The following is a 21077-nucleotide window of genomic DNA, read 5'->3' on the forward strand; positions in this document are numbered from 1 at the left end:
ATGCATAAGAAGCATCCTGATGGGCAAGTGGGAACGGGTATGTCATGAATGCTACTCGGGGACAGGTGAGGGAGCCAGCGCTCAGGCCAGGAGAGTGGTGGTAAATGGAGGCAAACAGGAAGTGGACCAAAAAATAAGAGCTATGGACAGGAAATACAAAATACAGGAACCTATCAATAAATGTCATTTGAAATCAAGACAGTGACAGTTAGTAAACCAGCAGGGTAACGTCCCAAAACATTTCAAATAACATTCACAAAAATTCATCATTACCTGTTTCACAACAGCTTGGTATTTTTTTGTTTTAAAAAAAAATACTCCCTAATGGGAGGGTTGAATATGACGTCACATCCTTTTTTCTTCTTCACACGATGGTCAGGTAGCTTGAGCGTAGCATTAAAACAAGTGAGAGTAAGTGTAGAGTTTGATCAGAAAATGTTGTATTGCTGTTCTGTTCTTGGGCGTTCTAGTCGTTCAAAAATAGTCTCAAAAGAAGTGATTCACAAAGGTAATAAGGTTATTGAAAAAACACGAAGGAAATGTCTCCTACAAATATCACTTTCATATCTTCTAGAATACAATCGGCCCATTCTTGTGTCTGCAGTGATCACTTTGTGAAATGTTTGAACATTTGATATGTTTGAGAAACTTTCTGTGATGCAATAGAGTTTATTCTCTACTATATTAGTAGTGTTTGATAGCAGAACTAAACACAAAGAAAGGACAATAAATCAGATTAGTTTGTGATCTTTTGTGGTTGCTATGCCTAAAAATAACAAAGAAGACCTGCTTGTGCAAATAAACTAACGTAATGTTAAGTCCTACTAATAAATATTTTGATTGTTGGTCCAATTCTCCATATTTTTGCTGCCGATTTTCGCAACAAAAACTAAAAGCGTCGCTGTTGTTGTGCAGAAAAGCCAAATAAATGCTTTATTTGATATGGATGACCACATTATTGCATCTTTGGCGATATTTGTTAGCATCAAGATAAAATATCCTTAATAATATTATTAAAATAGATGAATAAATTTCTCAATGGCTCAACATCATATACTTACTATATCTTGATATCGCTAGCAAACATTGCAGAAAAATAGGGACATTTACAGCTGAATATTGAGAAAAAATATGAACTTCACACCGTAAAACCAACAGCAGACATAAATTGTAGATAAGACTAATATTTGTAGCAGGAAGTCAACTTCAAACAAACGTATCCATTTACTCATTAGCGTCACGATCACAGCAGCACAGCACTTGACATGTCAATCAAATACCTTACTTAGCGATGCTCAAATAAGTCAAATTTTGTCTTTCACCGATTAATGTTTAATTTGCTGCGATGAGGTAGCGACTTGTCCAGGGTGTACCCCGCCTTCCACCCGGTTGTAGCTGAGATAGACACCAGCGCCCCCCGCAACCCCAAAGGGAATAAGCGGTAGGAAATGGATGGATGGATGGATGGATGTTTAATTTGTGGACCCCTCCAGACGTAAAAACATGATGTGCCTATAATATTTTCTTCTCTACATACTAGAGATGCGCGGATAGGCAATTATATCATCCGCAACCGCATCACCAAAGTCGTCAACCACCCGCCGTCCACCCGAAACCAACATCAGAGGTCGGCCACCTTTACCCCTCAAAGAGCTATTCAAACCCGCGTCACAAAGCGAAGAAGACAATAGGAGACGCTATCATTCTGTAGAATGACTGCCGGCAGTTTCCCAGTTAATAAGTATCAGGGCGTGCTACAATGCCATTGGCTTTGTCACCTTCTACAGCATGTACAAGCTGATTGTCAATCCAGCGACATGCTGTGTGTGGCTTCCGCAGTCACACGCACACGACTGCAAGGCATACTGGGTGCCACAGAGTATACTAATGGTTGTGATATAAACAATTTTTAACACTTAGTAATATGCGCCACGCTGTGAAGCCACACCAAACAAGAATGACAAACACATTTCGGGAGAGCATCTTCACAGTAACACAACATAAACGCAACACAACAAATACCCAGAATCCTTTGCATCCGTGAAACACCCGAATATATTTTACGGCCCCGCACCCCCAACCCCGCCCACCTTAACGATGCCAGGGGGGTGGGTGGTGGCGGGGTTTGCTGCTAGCGGGGTGTATAAAATAGTCAGGAAGTGTCATGGATGCAACCGCGCATCTCTACTACATACCCTGAGTGTCAAGTGAAGTGAAGTCGTTATAACCTATTAGTAATGATCACGGTTTAAATCTTTAAAAAAATATATATTTTTTAAGAGTGTAAAAGTCCACTCCATCCCATTTTAAATAGTTTTTTTCATGATCAATTTTATATTTGCCTCTAAACCTTTCAAAATATGGCCTAAATCTGCACTGGTGCAGGTAAATACACAGTCGCCCACTGGGGCTTAGACCATCGGCTGAAACCTGGAAGTGCCCGGATGGGCCCGTAGGTCACGTGATTGCAACCATTGGCGCCGATCTACATTTCTGCCAGTGGGTCCTCGATGTGTGTGTACTGGTGTTGTCCCGATACCAATATTTTGGTACTGATACCGGTACCAAATGTATTGTGATACTTTTTGGTACTTTTCTTAAGGGGACTACAAAAAAATTAGTATTGGCTTTATTTTAACCAAAAAATCTTACGGTACATTAGTGTTTGATGGCAGAACTAAACGTAAAAAAAGGACAATAAGTCAGATTAGTTTGTGATCTTTTGTGGTTGCTATGCCTAAAAATAACCATGAAGACCTGCTAGTGCAAATAAACTAACGTAATGTTAAGTCCTAGTAATAAATATTTTAATTGTTGGTCCAATTCACCGTATTTTTGTTGCCGATTTTCGCAACAAAAACTAAAAGCTTCGCTGTTGTTGTGCAGGAAAGCCAAATAAATGCTTTATTTGATATGGATGACCACATTATTGCGTCATTGCCGATATTTGTTAGCATCAAGAAAAATTATCCTAATAGTATTATTAAAATAGAGAAATAAATCTCTCATAGGCTCAACATCATATACTTACTATATCTTGATATCGCTAGCAAACATTGCTGAAAAATAGGGACATTTACAGCTGAATATTGAGAAAAACATATGAACTTCACATCATAAAACCAACTGCAGACATTAATTGTAAATGAGACTATTTGTAGCAGGAAGTCAACTTCAAACAAACTTATCCATTTTCTCATTAGCGTCACGATCACAGCAGCACAGCACTTGACATGTCAATCAAATACGTTACTTAGCGATGCACAAATTATTTTTAGGATTGACAGTTGCAATCAATCCCACGTGGGTGCTTGGCATTATCCAGTGGGTGCTCGGGCCCCGAAGCACCCGAGGGATCAGCGCCTTTGATTGCAACCGACCTATATTCATGTTTACTATCTTCCAACGTTTAAGGGGCTGCTGCTGAAGTGCTGAAGCAAGTCTTCTTCAGGCGAGGCTCAGGCAGCCTACTTTACGTGGCTGCTGTCTCTCTGCTTCTGAGCAATACCCCCCCCCCAGAAAGATCTAGATTCGGGGCTTTTCATAAAACATCAAAAGAAAGCCCAGTTTAAAGCTTGTCGCAGCTCTATATTTGACCTTAACACACTTGCACAAGCGCCATGAATCATCCTCATGGTCATCAGTGTGACTGAAAATGGCAAGGAGTCTTCCACAATGGGCCTGTGTGCCAGCAATGACAGGTCAGGCCAGGCTAGCCTGAGCTTTTGATCCTGAAGAGGCTGCAAAAGACCCTCTGCGATGGAATCTTAAACATCTTGCTCTCAAAATCTTTTTTTGTTGCGCATTCAGTTTACACACTTCCAGCATTCCCCAGCAATTAACTAAATGACTACAGCGCAGCACAAAGCTGCTTCCCCGGCGTGGAAGCGATGTTTGTGCAGACCTGGCTGGAGTGTGGCGGTGAAACGTTTGATGCGAACAGTAACAGGGCAGGTGGAGCGGGGGTGGGGGCGGTTTAAGCTGAGCAAATTTTTGCACAGGTGCCCCTTTGGACACTTGATCTGAGGAAAGGCCTACTGAAACCCACCACAACTGACCACGCAGTCTGATAGTTTATATATCAATGATGAAATATTAACATTGCAACACATGCCAATACGGCCTTTTTAGTTTACTAAATTGCAATTTAAAATTTCCCGCGAGTTTCTTGTTGAAAACGTCGCGGAATGATGACGCATAAGGTCATGGACTGTCAGGAAATATTAACGCTGCACCACTCGCGGCTAAAAGTCGTCTGCTTTAAACGCATAATTACACAGTATTTTGGACATCTGTGTTGCTAAATCTTTTGCAATGTGTTCATTTAATAATGGAGACTATAAAGAACAATGCTGTTGGTGGAAAGCGGTGGATTGCAGCTGTCTTTTGCACCGAGACAGCCGGTGTTTCTTTGTTTGTTGTGAAGCAGAGCGGTCAAGCGAACATGTTTTCTCCACGTCAACCAGCATGTTTTTGGATGGGGAAATTGTGCTATATATCTTACCGGAGAAATCATTAGATTATTCGTCGTCCTGCAGCAGCTGTTTTAAAGGCAGCTGTGAGCTTGGCTCCTCGGCTTCTCTCTGAGACACTGCGTGTTCACCGCGGCCACCCGACCTCGAGGTATGTCTTTACAATCTTTAAAATCTCACTAAAACACTATTAAAACAATAAGAAGATAAGGGATCTTCCAGAATTATCCTAATAAATGTGTCTAATTACATCTGAAACGCTCACACTGCCGCAACCCGGAGCCATCGCTTTATTTTTATTTATTTGTATTTTTTTTCTAGTCCTTCACTATCAATATCCTAATTCAGGAATCTTTCATCCTCGCTCAAATTAATGGAGAAATTGTCGCTTTCTCGGTCCGAATTGCTCTTACTGCTGGTGGCTCCCATTAAAAACAATGTGAATATGTGTGGAGCCCTGCAACTCATGACGTCACGCGCACATACTTCCCGTAAAGGCAGGGCTTTTCTATTAGCGACCAAAGGTTGCGAACTTTATCTTCGATGTTCTCTACTAAATCCATTCAGCAAAAATATATCGCGAAATGATCAAGTATGACACATAGAATGGACCTGCTATCCCTGTTTAAATAAGAAAATCTCATTTCAGTAGGCCTTTAGAAAAATCAAATAACACTTCATTTCCCACCTGGTTCTCTTTTACACGCAGGAATAGTGAATCTGATTTCACTCGTTCGTTTTGTCTACTTGTCCTCGTTAGGGTAAGCTGGAGCCTCTCCCAGCTGACTATGAGTGACAGGCATGGGACACCCTAATTGGGTCACCTGTCAATCCCAGGATACATGTAAGCATTCACACTCACATTCACACCTGTAGACAATTTAGATTGTGCCTCAGTTAGTGGGTTTCTTTCTATAAGACGACATGCATTAAATAACTAAAACATGTGAGTACTTTGTAATTAAGATAATAAAGATGTTAAAGATAATCTTGTGTAATTAACATTATTCACGTCATTTCAGTGGTTAGTTACTTTGGGGCGGTATAGCTCGGTTGGTAGAGTGGCCGTGCCAGCAACTTGAGGGTTCCAGGTACGATCCCCGTCACTGCTGTTGTGTCCTTGGGCAAGACACTTTACCCACCTACTCCCAGTGCCACCCAAACTGGTTTAAATGTAACTTCGATATTGGGTTTCACTATGTAAAGCTCTTTAAGTCTCTAGAGAAAAGCGCTAAATAAATATAATTCACTTTACTTCACTTCACTTCAGCTCCTCTGTGCTCGCCCCACAGTGTTGTGTGCGTCCACTTTTATGTTCTGTCCCTCAGGGGGTTCGAAATGGAGCGCAAGGAGCACTGGGCTTTTGTCGAGTTTGACGAGAGTTTTCTTCTGTCATTTAATATTTAAGGTTTCATTTATACATTTTCAATTATTATTATTGTCATTATTATTATTTTGTATTTTGAAAATATAAAAACATTTTAAAAATTATATAAAACAAAAAGTTCATAAATATATGGATGTAAGTTTTTTAAAAAGCGACGTCATAAATGCTGATATAAAAAAATAAAAAATACTTACTACATCCTCTATTAAAAATGCAAAATGATCTGTTCCAACTGAATAGTTGCAAACCAGCTAGCTTCAAACACTTCACTCAACACACATTTCATAGTAAATATTTTGTCACATTTGGAACAGATCATGATGCGCGAGTTGTCACCCCAAGATGCAGTGGGACCAGACAAGCAGGATTGCTGGTAGGAGCTGGTTTAATATACAAAAAAGGTGAAATAACAGTGGTACAAAACAGAAAAGAAACGGCGTGCCTACGCACGGTAAGCTAATGCTACACTTAGCATGGAGTTTAAAGAGTTCAGGAAGCGCGTGCCAAGCGCACGGAAGCTAAGACGAGACTTAGCAAAAATACAAAGACTTACAGAAACCAACGTGACTGTTGCATGTAGCAAATGACGAACCAAGGACGAACTGAGGTAGAATGCAGGCTTAAATGCTAAAGTAACAATCAAGACACCCGTGCGCGTAAAACAAGAGCAGCTGGGACAAATCAGAAACCATGGTAACCAAAACAGGAAGTGCACACACAAACTAAGGGATCGGAAAAGTCCAAAAATAATCAAAACAGACAAAAGGACTCAAGAACAAAACTAGGGATATTAAAGCATTCACACACAGCACCAACATTTACAAGAAAGGTAAGAATAAAAAATAAAATAACATTTGTGGCAGGATAGGAGAAAGTTTGGTTTCATTTTCACTTTTGCGTCTCACTGCACATAACTGTCGTATGTTTAGTGACCCTCAATTACAGTTACAAACAGAGGCGTCAAGTTCTAAAGAATAATAATCCTAATAATAACGATGAGGACTATTATGATTCATAATATCCATTGAGGATATTCCTATACTGCATGTATTGCATTTTTTTATGGTATTGTATTTAAGAAATTAATGGCAGGTTGTACAATTATCAAATATTACATTTTGGCCATTTTTCTATTAAATTTGTTGATACTTTTTTGTAAAAAAAAAAAAAAAAAAAATACCTTAACCAAATCATTTAGGTGGTATATTTAGATAAATTCTAAATATATTAATCCCATTTAATCCCAATTTAAAAAGTCAAAAGCCTATCTGAGGTGTTTATGTGCATTTTAAAAAGCTGGTTTCAATCAATTCCATGCAATATTTCATTTTTTAGTGCTTATAAACATACCGTGTGTGTGTGCGTGCGTGCGTGCGTGCCTGCGTGCGTGCGTGCATGTGTGTATGTGTGTATGGGGCCACAACGTTAGGTTTTGGGGTCCTGTGTATGGGGCCCCAGAATATGGTGCAATACGCCCTGCTCTCTGTGCTGGCGCAAGTTTATTCCAGGTAATTTTGCTTCTTCCCACGTTCCAAAAAACCTTCATGTTAGTGGGTATCAATGGTTGTTGACAGGTGACCCGTCCAGAGTGTACCATATCTCTCGCCTAAAGTCAACTGGAATAGGCTTAAGCTTTCCCGTAACCCTGAACAGAATAAAGGAAATGAGCTCTGGGCTGTGTTGCAAGCCTCGTTAAAAGTATGTAGCCAAACAGGCATGTTTTATAACACGAAGTTAACAAACATTACTTCAATTCAATGACGCAGTTTAGACCACACCTCCTCCACTCACTTTGTATTGAAAACAACACCAGGGTGATAGCTGTCACTTTGATTTGATGCCTGTTGGCAACCTTGCATTATAATTTATGTCATGTTTGAGCAGGGCGGCACGGTGGAAGAGTTGTTAGCATGTTGGCCACATAGTCATGGAATAAAGGGTTTGAAACTCTGCTTGAAATGTGTTTTATGTTAACTGAAGACTCTAAAACGGTCTATAAGTGTGAATGGACATTCATTGACAATGGTTGGGTGTTGAGGCCCTGTCCGGGCATCGAACCTACTCAGATGTGTTGTGTCCCATTACCCCACCCTGCGATGGATATTTCAGTTAAGTAACACTGATCTACAAAGATGCAAATAACAAGTGATAAATAGCATGTGCAACTATAAAATTAGCAGCAGTTTATCTTGCTACGTTCCTGCCAGAAATCTACGTTCCGACTTATTAACGATTCCCAGAGCCCAAAAAAAGTCTGCAGGCTTTATAGTGTTTCTGTTCTGGCTCCAGTACTCTGGAATGCCCTACGTAAGTTACAGACGCTACCTCAGTAGAAGCATTTAAGCCCCACCTTAAAACTTATCTGTACACTCTAGCTTTTAAATACACTCTGTTTTGGACCAGCTGATCTGCGGATTTTCTTTTCTGTCCCCCTTTACTGCATTGAAACGTTACCAGGTGGCCACGGATACTCTCTGGAGAGGTACCAGTCTGGAGAAAGCACTAGCTGTTTCAAGTCGTGAGCCGGGGTAGACCACTCCTTCACAACATGGAAGAAGACCTCCTACGACCTCCCAATGGACTGGACTCTCACGTTATCATGAATAATATAAACTGTACACATCTGGCATCCATTGCAGCCGGACAGTCACCCAGGTGGTGGTCCACACATATGCAGCCCCTTCCCAAGGTTTTTTCTTTTTACCATTTTGGGATTTTTGAGTTTTTCCCTGCCTAAGTGTGGGTTTCAGATCAGGGGATGTTGTTGTGGTTTGTGCAGACCTTCAGGGGACTTGTGAAGAAGGGCTATATAAATAAACGTTGATTGCTTGATTGACTGATTGTACAATGTTGTATAATATTCCCATTTTTCTGTAGGACTAATTTGAAATTTGTATTTATATGTTTTAAAATACCTTTTATTCCTACTTATTTATGTGTGAAACTTTTTTTGTATTGTTGAAAAGCAAAGTTGTTTAGGTTTTTTAGAAAATTCAAAAAAGTGATGTCCCTATTTAAGTATGGGAATATGACAGCGCCTTACGGAATGTTTGCAAAGAAAACACAACAAAAACATATATAAAGTCAATGTTTCAGAATAACTGCGATGAGGTGCCGACTTGTCCAGGGTGTACTCCACCTTCCGCCCGATTGTAGCTGAGATAGGCACCAGCGCCCCCCGCGACCCCAAAGGGAATAAGTGGTAGAAAATGGATGGATGGGTTCCGGAATAATTAACACCAAAATTGGTATAAATCAAAGAGATTATGATGCACAACTAACTACTACCAGGGATTGTTTCATTGAATAGAAAAGCAGTTAAAAAAAAGGAACCATCATATCAAGGCAGTCTTTTAAACACCTCTTTGAAAACAATTAGTAGTAGAAACATTTAAGTCTCATCTTAAAACTCATTTTGTATACTCTAGCCTTCAAATAGACTCCCTTTTTGGACCAGTTGATCTACCGTTTCTTTTCTTTTTCTCCTATGTCCCACTCTCCCTTGTGGAGGGGGTCCGGTCCGATGTCCATGGATGAAGTTCTGGCTGTCCAGAGTCGGGACCCAGGATGGACCGCTCGCCTGTGTATCGGCTGGGGACATCTCTGTGCTGCTGATCCGCCTCCGCTTGGGATGGTTTCCTGCTGGCTCCGCTGTGAACGGGACTCTCGCTGCTGTGTTGGATCCGCTTTGGACTGGACTCTCGTGGCTGTGTTGGATCAACTATGGACTGAACTTTTCACAGTATCATGTTAGACACGCTCGACATCCATTGCTTTCGGTCCCCTAGAGGGGGTGGGTTGCCCACATTTGTGGTCCTCTCCAAGGTTCTCATAACACCGACGTCCCACTGGGTGTGAGTTTTCCTTGCCCTTATGTGGGCCTACCGAGGATGTCGAAGTGGTTTGTGTTGTGGTTTGTGCAGCCCTTTGAGACACTAGTGATTTAGGGCTATATAAATGAACATTGATTGATTGATTGAATTGCTCCTCAAGATCTCCCATTTTTATTGCAGATGCATGAAGACCAACAGTCTATGGATTGCACTTACACAAGCTTAGTAGATCAGCACTGAGTGTGCTATCAAGCTTGTGCTTGTTTTAAAACACAAAAATTTAGAATAGCTCAGGTCTGTAATGTTGTGGATATATACACAATATTATATCATACCAATGTGTCCTTGCCCTGAAGAGACACCTGTTACCCTCTGCAGTTGAGTAAATAAATGTCCTCAATGCATTATTATTGAACGGGCTTCCTCTGTCCGGACTTTTGCAACAAAAAAGCATTTTGTCCTCACAAATTCAAAGCCGAATGCGACAAGAAGGTTCTGGGTTTCTACGGACCAGGGTTGCGTCTTCTTGTACTCGGATATTGTGGTGGCAGTCATGCAAACAGGACTGGCTTTGCAGCCGTATCATGGCGGCAGAACAGGCCCGCCTTTGTTAAAAAAGCTTTAGTATCCGTGGAAAGAGAAGCCATTGTGCTTTAGAAAAGCTTCCCTATGGTTCATGTCCTCAGATTGTAATGGATCCTTAACAAATGCAGCTCACCCCGGCCAAAAAGTATACATGCCTCTCAAGCGACATGCTGACTGGAAAGCAGCCTGCTTGTTGACATCAAGTTGAAGACGAACAAGCGCTCATGCTCTGCATCATCTGAGCTCAGCAGCACCTGTGACTTCCTTTTGATTCTCTTCCTACATTTATACTAGGTATGTGCCGATCCATCGACCACCAACCAGCATCGGTCCATGTGATAGCCATTGCTGATTAATGCCGAAACACTGATCCTCTCTAGCTGCCAATATTTATTTTTAGTCCCACCTTTGACTGGCTAGCAGAGGTGTTGGTAGTATAGGGGTTAGTAACGAGTAATCCAATTAATTACTGTTCCCATCGTTGCCAATACTGAGAACGTTACGGCAGTTTGGTTGAATGAAGGGCAAGGTGTCAGATTCCGGCCACATGCATGCCGAGAGAAGGGGTGGTAATGATGACACCTTTGTAAAAGCGCTGATGACGATTGACCATGTTCTGACTGAACAACAAGCACGCTAAAATTGCAACAAGTCGGAGACAGGGGAATTCCAAGGTGGTGTTCTCAAACCGGATTTGACAAACACTGAGTTAAAAACTGGTGGTTAAAGAGGAGCTCTGAAAGGTTGAAATCATGGGTATCCCAGCATCATATGAATTATATTTCCTTGGGCAACACAATTTCAAGAAAAACAAAAGCTTTCATTGAGGTATATCAAACATTTTTGACAATTAGTATGATTTTATAACAATCCACTTTTTTTATTGATACGCTGAAGTTTTCGGTAATAAACCATCATCAAACATCATCCATCCATCCATTTTCTACCATTAAAGCATACATTTAAAAACCTTACGACAAGCTCAACTACGACAGGGATTTGAACCCAAGACCTTCTGCTGTGCAAAATAAGTTTTACTGACCGGCGCCACAGGAGTCACTAAATCCATCCATCCATCCATTTACTACCGCTTATTGCCTTCAGGGTTGCAAAAGGCACTGGAGTCTATCTCAGCTACAATCGGGCGGAAGACGGCGTACACTCTGGACAAGTCGCCACCTCATCGCTGGGCCAACACAGATAGACAACATTCACACTCACATTCACACACTAGGGCCAATTTAGTGTTGCCAATCAACCTATCCCCAGGTGCATGTCTTTGGTAGGTGGGAGGGAGGGAACCCACGCAGTCACAGGGAGAACATGCAAACTCCACACAGAAAGATCCCGAGCCTGGGATTGAACCCAGGACTACTCAGGACCCCTGTTCCACCGCCCTTGCCCGCCACTAAATCCAACTTTTGCAAATCTGTTCTCATATCAGTGAGAGTATGACGTGGGCAGGAATATGTTTGGGGTAACATTTTATATAAAGCACCTGGTCATTCGATAATTTACAGCAATCCCAGCAGGCATAAGACGTTGATTATACACACATGTCCTTTAAAACTGACCTTGAAACAACGTTGCAAAATAGTTGTATTTGGTAAACGACCGAATTTCAAAGGTCAAATCAACGTCACAACCTGACATTGAATAAATGTTGTCCAAAAGCCTGTCATTTCAACTTTGTACTCGTGTTGTAGAAAATTGGTTAAGAAATGACCAAGATTCAATGGTCAACCCAACATTGATTAAATGTTGTCAAAAAGCATGCTGTTTCAATGTTATATTTCAGTTGCTAAACATCAGGACCTGATTCAACAAGTTCTCAATGTTGTTTTAATGTCTTGTGCCTGCTGGGTTATTTGACATGCGCTTCTTCACACAAAACGGCATCCCCCAAGGATTAAGAGGCCCTACGCATAAAGTGTTCTGCGTTAAGGGCGGGGCAGCCTGAAATGATATCTGAAAGAAACAGATTATCACCTGAATGACATGACAAGAGACAATTTACATAAAGGCTGTCCACATCGCTATTATACCAACAGCGTTTCACATCAATTTCATTCAGGTGATCATTCAGTGTGATTTAATGTTAACTTCATGTTGACGGCACAATTTGGATCGAATTATGTTCAAAGTAAAAGGGGACTTCATTGCTTTACTTTGTCTGGAGTTGCAGCGGGCTGGGTATGACCAAAGATCGTATATTAGAGAGGGTGATCACGCTTGTGGCGATGTACAGCGCACACAATGTCTTACACAAAGTCAGTCATCTCTTCTTCTTTCTGTCATGTCAAAAAATACAGAGGAAATTACCTATGTGTCCTCAATGGTAGTTATGGCTATGAGCACGGCAGTACTTTTCTCTCATTGAAATTCAAGGCAATAATGTTTATGTAAAATGCCAGGAAAAAAGTGTTTATCCACAACTGTTTTAAGCAACTTAAATCGCGCCTCAACCACATCAACACATGCCAACATGGCACTTGTTACTGCTGCTAACCCAAATCCAAGCCCAAATGCCATCCATCCATTCATTTTCTACCGCTTGTCCCGTTTGGGGTCGCTGGATCCTATCTTAGCTGCATTCGGGTGGAAGGCGGGTTACACCCTGGACAAGTCGCCATCTCATCACAGGGCCAACACAGATAGACAGACAACATTCACACTCACATTCACACACTAGGGCCAATTTAGTGCTGCCAATCAACCTATCCCCAGGTGCATGTCTTTGGAGGTGGGAGGAAGCCGGAGTACCCGGAGGGAAGCCACGCAATCACGGGGAGAACATGCACATTCCACACAGAAAGATCCCAAGCCCGGGATTGAAGGCAGGACAACTCAGGACCTTCGTATTGTGAGGCACATGCCCTAACACCTGTTCGACCGTGCTGCCCCCAAGCCCAAATGATTATATTTTTATAATCAGAATCATCACATTTTGGAATTTGGATTAATCATGATTAATCACAGGTGATTACTGGCTTGCATAATTAAAATTAGCTTGAGAAACGACCCCAATATCGGTACACAAATGCAATTTCATTGTCAGAATGTCATCTGGGCTTCACGGTGGCAGAGGGGTTAGTGCGTCTGCCTCACAATACGAAGGTCCTGCAGTCCTGGGTTCAAATCCAGGCTCGGGATCTTTCTGTGCGGAGTTTGCATGTTCTCCCCGTGAATGCGTGGGTTCCCTCCGGGTACTCCGGCTTCCTCCCACTTCCAAAGACATGCACCTGGGGATAGGTTGATTGGCAACACTAAATTGGCCCTAGTGTGTGAATGTGAGTGTGAATGTTGTCTGTCTATCTGTGTTGGCCCTGCGATGAGGTGGCGACTTGTCCAGGGTGTACCCCGCCTTCCGCCCGATTGTAGCTGAGATAGGCGCCAGCGCCCCCCGCGACCCCGAAAGGGAATAAGCGGTAGAAAATGGAGAGATGGAGAATGTCATCTAGGAAGGTTTTTAAAAGTTTTATTCGAATGCATGTCATTTATTGTACCAAACTTGCTAACAGTTTTATCTAAAGTTCTTTTAGGCTGTATTGTGGTACACAGGTGCAGATAATTGCAATGCTAAAAAGCTAAATGTTGCTTAGTTTATATTGTTTAGTACAGTATTGGGTTTTGTACTTTTAATTTTTAATGTTGTTACTTTACGAAATATTTCTCCTTTATACATTTTTATTGCTATGCACACTGCTATTTGTTGAGTTCAAACAAATGCCAAATGGTCTATAATACTCTATGTATTGTTTTTATTATTCAATCAGTTAATATAAACATATTTGACATTAAAGATGTTATTGAACGTAACTGTGTATAAAATACTATTATTATTATTATATATGGAGTTATATTTGTGCCATTACTTTGAGGTCGCAAATATTTACCTTTACAAGCACATACACACTTATTTGAAAATGAATTACACATTAAACAATTACACATTAATTAAACACAAATACCTTTTTATAATCGCTCCAACAATTGTATTATTCACTTGAGTGTAATTTCTTCTCAAAATAGCATGTATACGCTCACAAAATTAATGTTTCTGTGCTTAAAATCTGCTTTTCCGACCTCACAATTATGGCACAAAATATAGCTCCTAATAATGACAGCAGTTACAAATAATACTTGAGATCAGTATTGATATCGGTCATCTCACTCATGAATGATTGGTATCTGAATCGGCAGTGTAAATGCCTGATTGGAACATTACTTCTTTATGGTTATCAAAGCCGCTACAGAGCGAAGATTGAAACACAAAAGACATCCAAAAGAATCAGTTTTCTTTCTTTTTTTAATCTGACAAAAAGAATGCTCCTGCTCCTGAAAAGACAAGAGTATTCTCGGAAAAAAAAAAACCTGAATGCACAGTTTACAGACGTCTTGAGGCACTTGGAATCACAAACCAAGAAACGCAAATTCCCTTTCTGAAGGAGGAAACAAAGGTACATCTTTGGTCCAGGAAGTCACTTTACAAAAATAAAAGCTCAAAGTATGAAAATAGGCTTGGCAGTTTTGCCTCCTAAAGATTGTTTACGTATATAACTCTTCACCTTTTTTTGTTTGTTAAATAAAAAAATGACCAGCAGATGTTAGGAGTTGGCTCAATCGGACGTACAGCAGAACAGGATCATGTTTTTAATCACATTTGGCAAACTTCTTTTTGTGTCCGACGCTCTCTCTGTAAAAAAAAAAAAAAAAGGATAGAAAAGTCATCCTTCTGATCTCAGCTGCAGGGCAGCCATGTCTGATAGGAAGTCGCGCACGGCGACATGTGCGGCGCCTGCACGTGCGCGACGTAGTAATTGCTGAAGTTAATGTCCCGCACGTACGGCGCCGGCTGGTAGTAACACGTAACGTTCGTCACCGTGGGGATGGCGTTCTGCTCTGCCAGCGCCTTCAGCGCCAGCGTGGATATGAGGCTGAGCGTCTGGCGCCGCTCGTGGCCCATCAGGCACACGGTGCTCTCGTTCACCACCTGGTGCAGCGTCATCAGGCACTCGTATCGTTTGTGCTCCATGCCGGCGAAGTGGTTTTGAAGGTAGGCCTCCAGTTTCCTCTGCTGCTCGCCAATGTCGGAGAAGTCGATGAAGAAACGCGAGCACATGTAGCGCTGCATGTGCTTCATGTCCGCCTCAGAGATGGGCCGGAACCCTCGCACTAGCAGGTGGCAGTACTTCAACAAGCCGCCCCCTCGGATTTCTTCGGGGCTTCGCGTGGCTATGGTCCTCTGACACAAGTGATCCATGGCCTCCCGGAAGTCGCCGTACACGCTCTCGCCGATCACCGTGGGGTGAAAGCTCTCCGACATGGGCGTCTCCGAGCAGCGGTCAAACAGCAGCAGCGAGTCGAGGCAAATCTGGAAGGAGTCCACGCTGAACTCGAACTGCCGCCTCAAAGAGTCTACAAATTTTAGCTCCACGTTCTTGCCCGTGTTGTTGGACAGCGAGATGAGGCTCCAGCGGTCCGTGTCGTTGCAGACTTTCACCAGTTTCTGCACGTACGCCTCTTTGAGGGTCAGCGCCGTGATGCGCTCCTTGGAGACGCCGGCGGGGAGGAAGTCGAACAGGCAGTCCAGCACCACGTCCTTCACCAGACGGAAGGCCTGGTCGTCCTTTAGCGCCACGCCGAAGATCAGGTCCAGGTCCTTGTAGCCCAGACCGGTGTCCTGGTGCAGCACGTGGCTGGCGGCCGAGCCATTCAGCCGCACATCTTTGACGCACACGCCCTTGTCCTCCAGCCGAGCCCGCACCACCTGTACAAGGCACAGTGAAGATAGCCCTCTTAAATTACATTTCATCAGAATCAGCCTGGGTTTGAATGAAAGCCAAGAAGGACAAACACAAACGTCGCTGCATACAGTCTCACCTCATCAAACACACACGCATACGCACGCACACACACACACACACACACACACACACACACACACACACACACACCAAACTTATATTTTCCGTCAGACTCTCCACACTGGCGGGTGGTTAAAAAGAAAACCTTTGCTTTGTGGCCTAACTTCCCAGCCTGTGGGTCATTAGGGGTCAGAAATGTTTCCTTTCCCCTCCTCTAGTGACCTGGAAAACGGTTCAACGAAAGCGTTTTACCACACACGATGAGCAACATCAACCGCTTGGAAATACTTTTTCCTTTTTTTTTTACTTGTTTACAAGGCTTGTCTTTTTAAAATTGTTGTTATATTATCCGCGGTCTAGACTTTTAATAATCTACTCGTTAATTTCCTGTTTTTATTGATGTATTTATTATATTTTTTATGCGATTATAATTTATAGTATTACGGCTTTTTTACTTATGTAATTATTGTACCGTATGTAATATTTATATCAATATTATTTTATATCATATTATTATAATTGATTTCCTGTTTCCTGCTGCAACAAGGTTTTATCTACACTTCTTGAAGTTCACCAAGCGTGGCGCAGTGGGAGAGTGGCCGTGCGCAACCCGAGGGTCACTGGTTCAAATCCCACCTAGAACCAACCTCGTCACATCCGTTGTGTCCTGAGCAAGACACTTCACCCTTGCTCCTGATGGGTGCTGGTTGGCACCTTGCATGGCAGCTCCCTCCATCAGTGTGTGAATGTGTGTGTGAATGGGTAAATGTGGAAGTAGTGTCAAAGCGCTTTGAGTACCTTGAAGGTAGAAAAGCGTTATACAAGTACAACCCATTTATCATTTTTCTCTCTGGCACTCAATGAGGGTGGACGCTCCCCTTTCCTCTCCCTTATCTCTCCTGCTTGCTTCTTTCTTTTTTCTTGCCTTAACTTTCTTGTTGCCTCTTTTTGCACTACTCTCCAAATCTAAACACTGGAACTATTTAACTAGCCTCAACAAAATTGACAAGATCTTGGGTTTGGGGGAACCTGCTGTCGTGACGAAGCGGTTGTTGCTGGACACATGACGGACTCTTGGGAGAAGAAGGAGTGCCGCGTGCCTGGCGACCCTTTTATGTCGAGGACGTGAAGATATCCACCTATTTGGAGTTATGACAACAGGACAACTGCTGATTGGAGTAAGTGTTGCTCTGGTTTGTCGACAAATTGGAAGATGCTGGCAGTCTTCAAAGTATCCCAAAGCTGCCACAAATGATTGGAGGATGCGGGAAGAACTGTGGATTACATCGGACTGTCTACCCCGCAGGTTTTGAGGACCAGTCATAGACAATTTAGAGTGAAAAGCAAATTTTATTTTCACTCGCATACAAAATCATTCTGGCTTGGATTGTGTCCCTGGCTTCGAGACTCTCCCGAAGAACAGCGCAGCGAAGACACAACAAACTCCCTTCTTGTCTCTCATGGACACACACCTGTTGTTGTTGACTTTGGACGAGACGGCACAATGGAACCGCGGAACAGAGACACGCTGCGGGCTTATACACACACACACATCCACAAAAAAATATACGCCACACATACACCCCCCGACCCCCAACCCAACGCCCTCGACGCAAATCCCGTAGGGGTGATGAGTGGATGGTCAGCGCCTGAGAGCTGCGGCCTACCACCATAACCTTGAACTACCTTCCCTCTGTTGCTAGATATCTCAAGATGCATGTTGTAATATGTATATGTGCTTTGCTATGGAGGTTTTTTCCCACTCCGAACTGGGCCCCCTTAGGAGCCCAGTCCGGATTGTATTTTTCTACTCATCCTTCCCCAGCGTTTACCTTTTTCCCATCTTTTACGGGGCGCCTTATGGCGAACCATCAGCGTTCTTGTTCTGTTACCCTGTACATTGTTTTTTTGTCTAATCTTGAACAGGTTTGTGCTGAAAACAAAGTCTCGTTGTACTTGTGCAATGACAATAAAGACCTATCCTATCCTATCCACTTATTTCTTGCTGCTTCTTTGCAGTTAGCTAGGCAACTATCATCCTGGTTTGCTCGGAGTGTGTAACATGTTTAGCCTGATGTTCCAGTGATCATGGTATACATGATAATGATATTTAATGCATCTTATTTGCTGCAATGGAAGTGATAACTGCTCCTTTAGGAGAGCGGCTTCACACTGTGTATGGAGACTAGGGTTGCGCGACATAGACAGTATACGATGTGAACGACATAAAGGTGGCCGACGATAGAGCTTTTAATAGTACCGTTATATTGTGATAATGCATGTTGAGGACACATTCTTGCTATGTCCTGCAAATTCGACAGCAACAAGCCTCCTTGCTATCGGCTAACGCCCTTCCACAGTGTACAGCTACTTCTTTTGTTTCTTTGAAGAATCTTTATCATTGAAGGACGAGGAATAGCTGAACATACTGTTACACACCATAGGAGTATATGCTTATCACAAGCTAGAGGTCTTGAATGTAAACAAAGGTGGACAGATTGATATAAATATTGATAGTAACAATATCAACAAGGATAGTTTCAGGTCGATACCACAGAGGCGCCAGCGCCCCCCGCGACCCCGAAAGGGAATAAGCGGTAGAAAATGGATGGATGGATGGACCACAGTGGTTAGATTGATATTTTTTAACTATGGAAGAATTTTTTAGTTTTTGTTACAGTTTACAAACTCAGGAAATAAGTCCTTGGGGCTTTAAAGGCAGAAAACAAAAGATGTAATTCAGAGTCAACAAGACAACTTAATTTCATAATTTAATTGACGTTGTTACACCACCATAAGTTTGTTTGTATCTAATTGTAATTGTGATCAATTAGTTAAATCTTACCCTTCAACTACTAGTGTATTGGGTTGATACCCAAATGTGTAGTATTACCCAAAACTAATGTAAAGAATCAACGGAAGAATAAGTGTTTATTACATTTTAACAGAAGTGTAGCTAGAACCATGTTACAACAGAAAGTAAGCAGTTGTTAACAGTAAATTAACAAGTACATTAATAACAATTTTGACAAAATAATCAAACTGGAAATGACACGATATGTTACCGCAAACGTCAGCAGCTAAATTAGGAGCCTTTGTGACCCATTTTGGGTTCTGTTATCATTTAGATACCAAATAATGTATGGTGATATATGTCGTTACAACAGCAGGCTGTAATATATATCGCTTTATAAATTTTCATCCCTAATGTACACACATAATTAGCTGCTAACTGCTTGTCAGCCGGGGGTATAAATACAGTGTAAGGGGCCTTTGTTACCGTCAATAAACAGAATTAATCAGGAATGCCAATCACATACTCGACCTGAATTTCCCCCCACGGATCAATAAAAGATCTATCTATCTATCTCTCATACTTTCTCAAGAAAAACGCCCAATCGATCGGCACATCCATGGTATTCTGATCCAAAGAATACCACATCGTTACTCCATCACTAGGGTCAGTCATGAAATAGCCTGTAGTAAACTCTTCCTTCAAGCCACTGCCTAACGCAATCCCACTTCTACTTCTACTGACCTGTCAGATTTGCGTCTGTTATCTGATCACTACGGGAGAGAGTTACCAAGTGGGATCTATTTATACATACTAGGTCAGGCTACAGTACAGACTACCCCGTTTTTTTTTTTTTTCCTCAAAGGCAACCTCTTTTCGCACGAAGGGAAAAAGCACAATGACTCAGCCCGAGAGCAAACCAGAGAGGAATTTAGAGTCCGGCAGGCGTTGAGGTCACATCCTGGAATGTGGACTCTCCGATTTACATTGGGCTTCTTGCCGGGGCAGCGGGGAGCATGAAATCCTAGCAGGGACGCACGGCTTACCTTATATAGTAAGACCCAGGAAAACTGTTCTCAGTGCTGGGGATCCATATTCCTACTCAAGGGAACATTTTCATTTGAGTTGAGGCCAAGCATATGCCCCCAAGCTGCATTCATGCTTCCTGCATGGCTCAATGGAGCATTCATCTTTCCATAACCTCAAGTATGAGCTCATGTGCTCATGCTGGGTTGTGTCAACGTGGGGACAGGATGACTGAGACTGCCTTAGCGGAATTTTGACAGAATAGCAGATAAAAGTCTGTCTGGACTGGCAGGGTGGTGGTGGTGGTGGGAGGTTGCATAAATCAGACACCGTAATAGCTAGGGAGTGAGATATCTGCTTCATACATTCTCGGAGCCATCTTTGTCACTTCTTGGATGTTCTGTGCAAACATGCTGTCAACTCATATTGACTTTTCAAATTCAACGAGTTCAACGAGCACCAATGTGTCCTTCCATGCATTCATACTAGACCTTAATTACTTCTTTTTTTTTTTTTTTTTTTTTTACCTGGGCAATCTGTCTGGGGCTCATGGACAGGGTGGGGAAGTTCCCCCGGCCGTGGATGGGCACAGCTTCCCCAAGGATGGAGTCCAGACGCCGCACCTGATCCCAGGACAACACGCAGAAACGCCGGCTGTGATCCGAAGAAGAATCCCCGCTCTCCATGGCGACGTACGAGAGGTTTTTTTAAAATAAGGTGAAACTAAAAAAAAAACAAAAAAAACAACTGTCCTCCTGTAGGATATTCCTCGTAGTTTGTTCCGGCGGGTACTTCTTGCGTTTCCTCTGGAGTTGGGTGAGGAGCATGTGCCGCCGGCCGGTGTGCGTCGTGCAGTCCGCCCCAGCCTGCCAGGAGCAGAGTCATAAGGAAAGTCTGCTGCGTTTAAAGGCTCCTCCCTCATTAGCATGGAGCCCACTGATTGGCTGCTGTGTTTGGTCATTGAGCGCATGCCTGCAGGAAACACCCTGCGTCTGACGTCAATACCCCCCCAAGGTGCATCCTGCTGACTGAACCATAATCATTTTTTAAGTTTGCTTCGGTGTTAAAATAGGGTACTCAGGAGTGATGTTGTTACAAAATGACTACTACGTA

The 21077-nt window shown here is 42.5% G+C and overlaps 1 protein-coding gene across 1 annotated transcript; it reads right to left on the reverse strand.

Moving 5' to 3' along the window:
- Positions 1–14568: 14568 nt before the first annotated feature.
- On the reverse strand, positions 14569–20839 carry tent5ba (terminal nucleotidyltransferase 5ba). The gene is made up of 2 exons (XM_061916105.1): positions 20492–20839; positions 14569–16047 (listed from the first exon to the last, which is right to left on the reverse strand). The coding sequence occupies exons 1-2, from the start codon at positions 20648–20650 to the stop codon at positions 15019–15021; spliced, it is 1188 nt and encodes a 395-aa protein (XP_061772089.1). The 5' UTR covers positions 20651–20839; the 3' UTR covers positions 14569–15018.
- Between the last annotated feature and the right edge of the window lie 238 nt (positions 20840–21077).

Source organism: Nerophis ophidion, linkage group LG11 (genome assembly GCF_033978795.1).
Source record: "Nerophis ophidion isolate RoL-2023_Sa linkage group LG11, RoL_Noph_v1.0, whole genome shotgun sequence".
Taxonomy (NCBI): Eukaryota; Metazoa; Chordata; class Actinopteri; order Syngnathiformes; family Syngnathidae; genus Nerophis; species Nerophis ophidion.

Excerpts from the sequence above, each read along its gene's own strand:
- tent5ba (XM_061916105.1), bottom strand. The coding sequence starts at position 20,650 with ATGGAGAGCGGGGATTCTTCTTCGGATCACAGCCGGCGTTTCTGCGTG. Across the intron at positions 16,048-20,491 it reads GCCCCAGACAGATTGCCCAG|GTGGTGCGGGCTCGGCTGGA; the intron begins GTAAAAAAAAAA and ends TGCCTTGTACAG.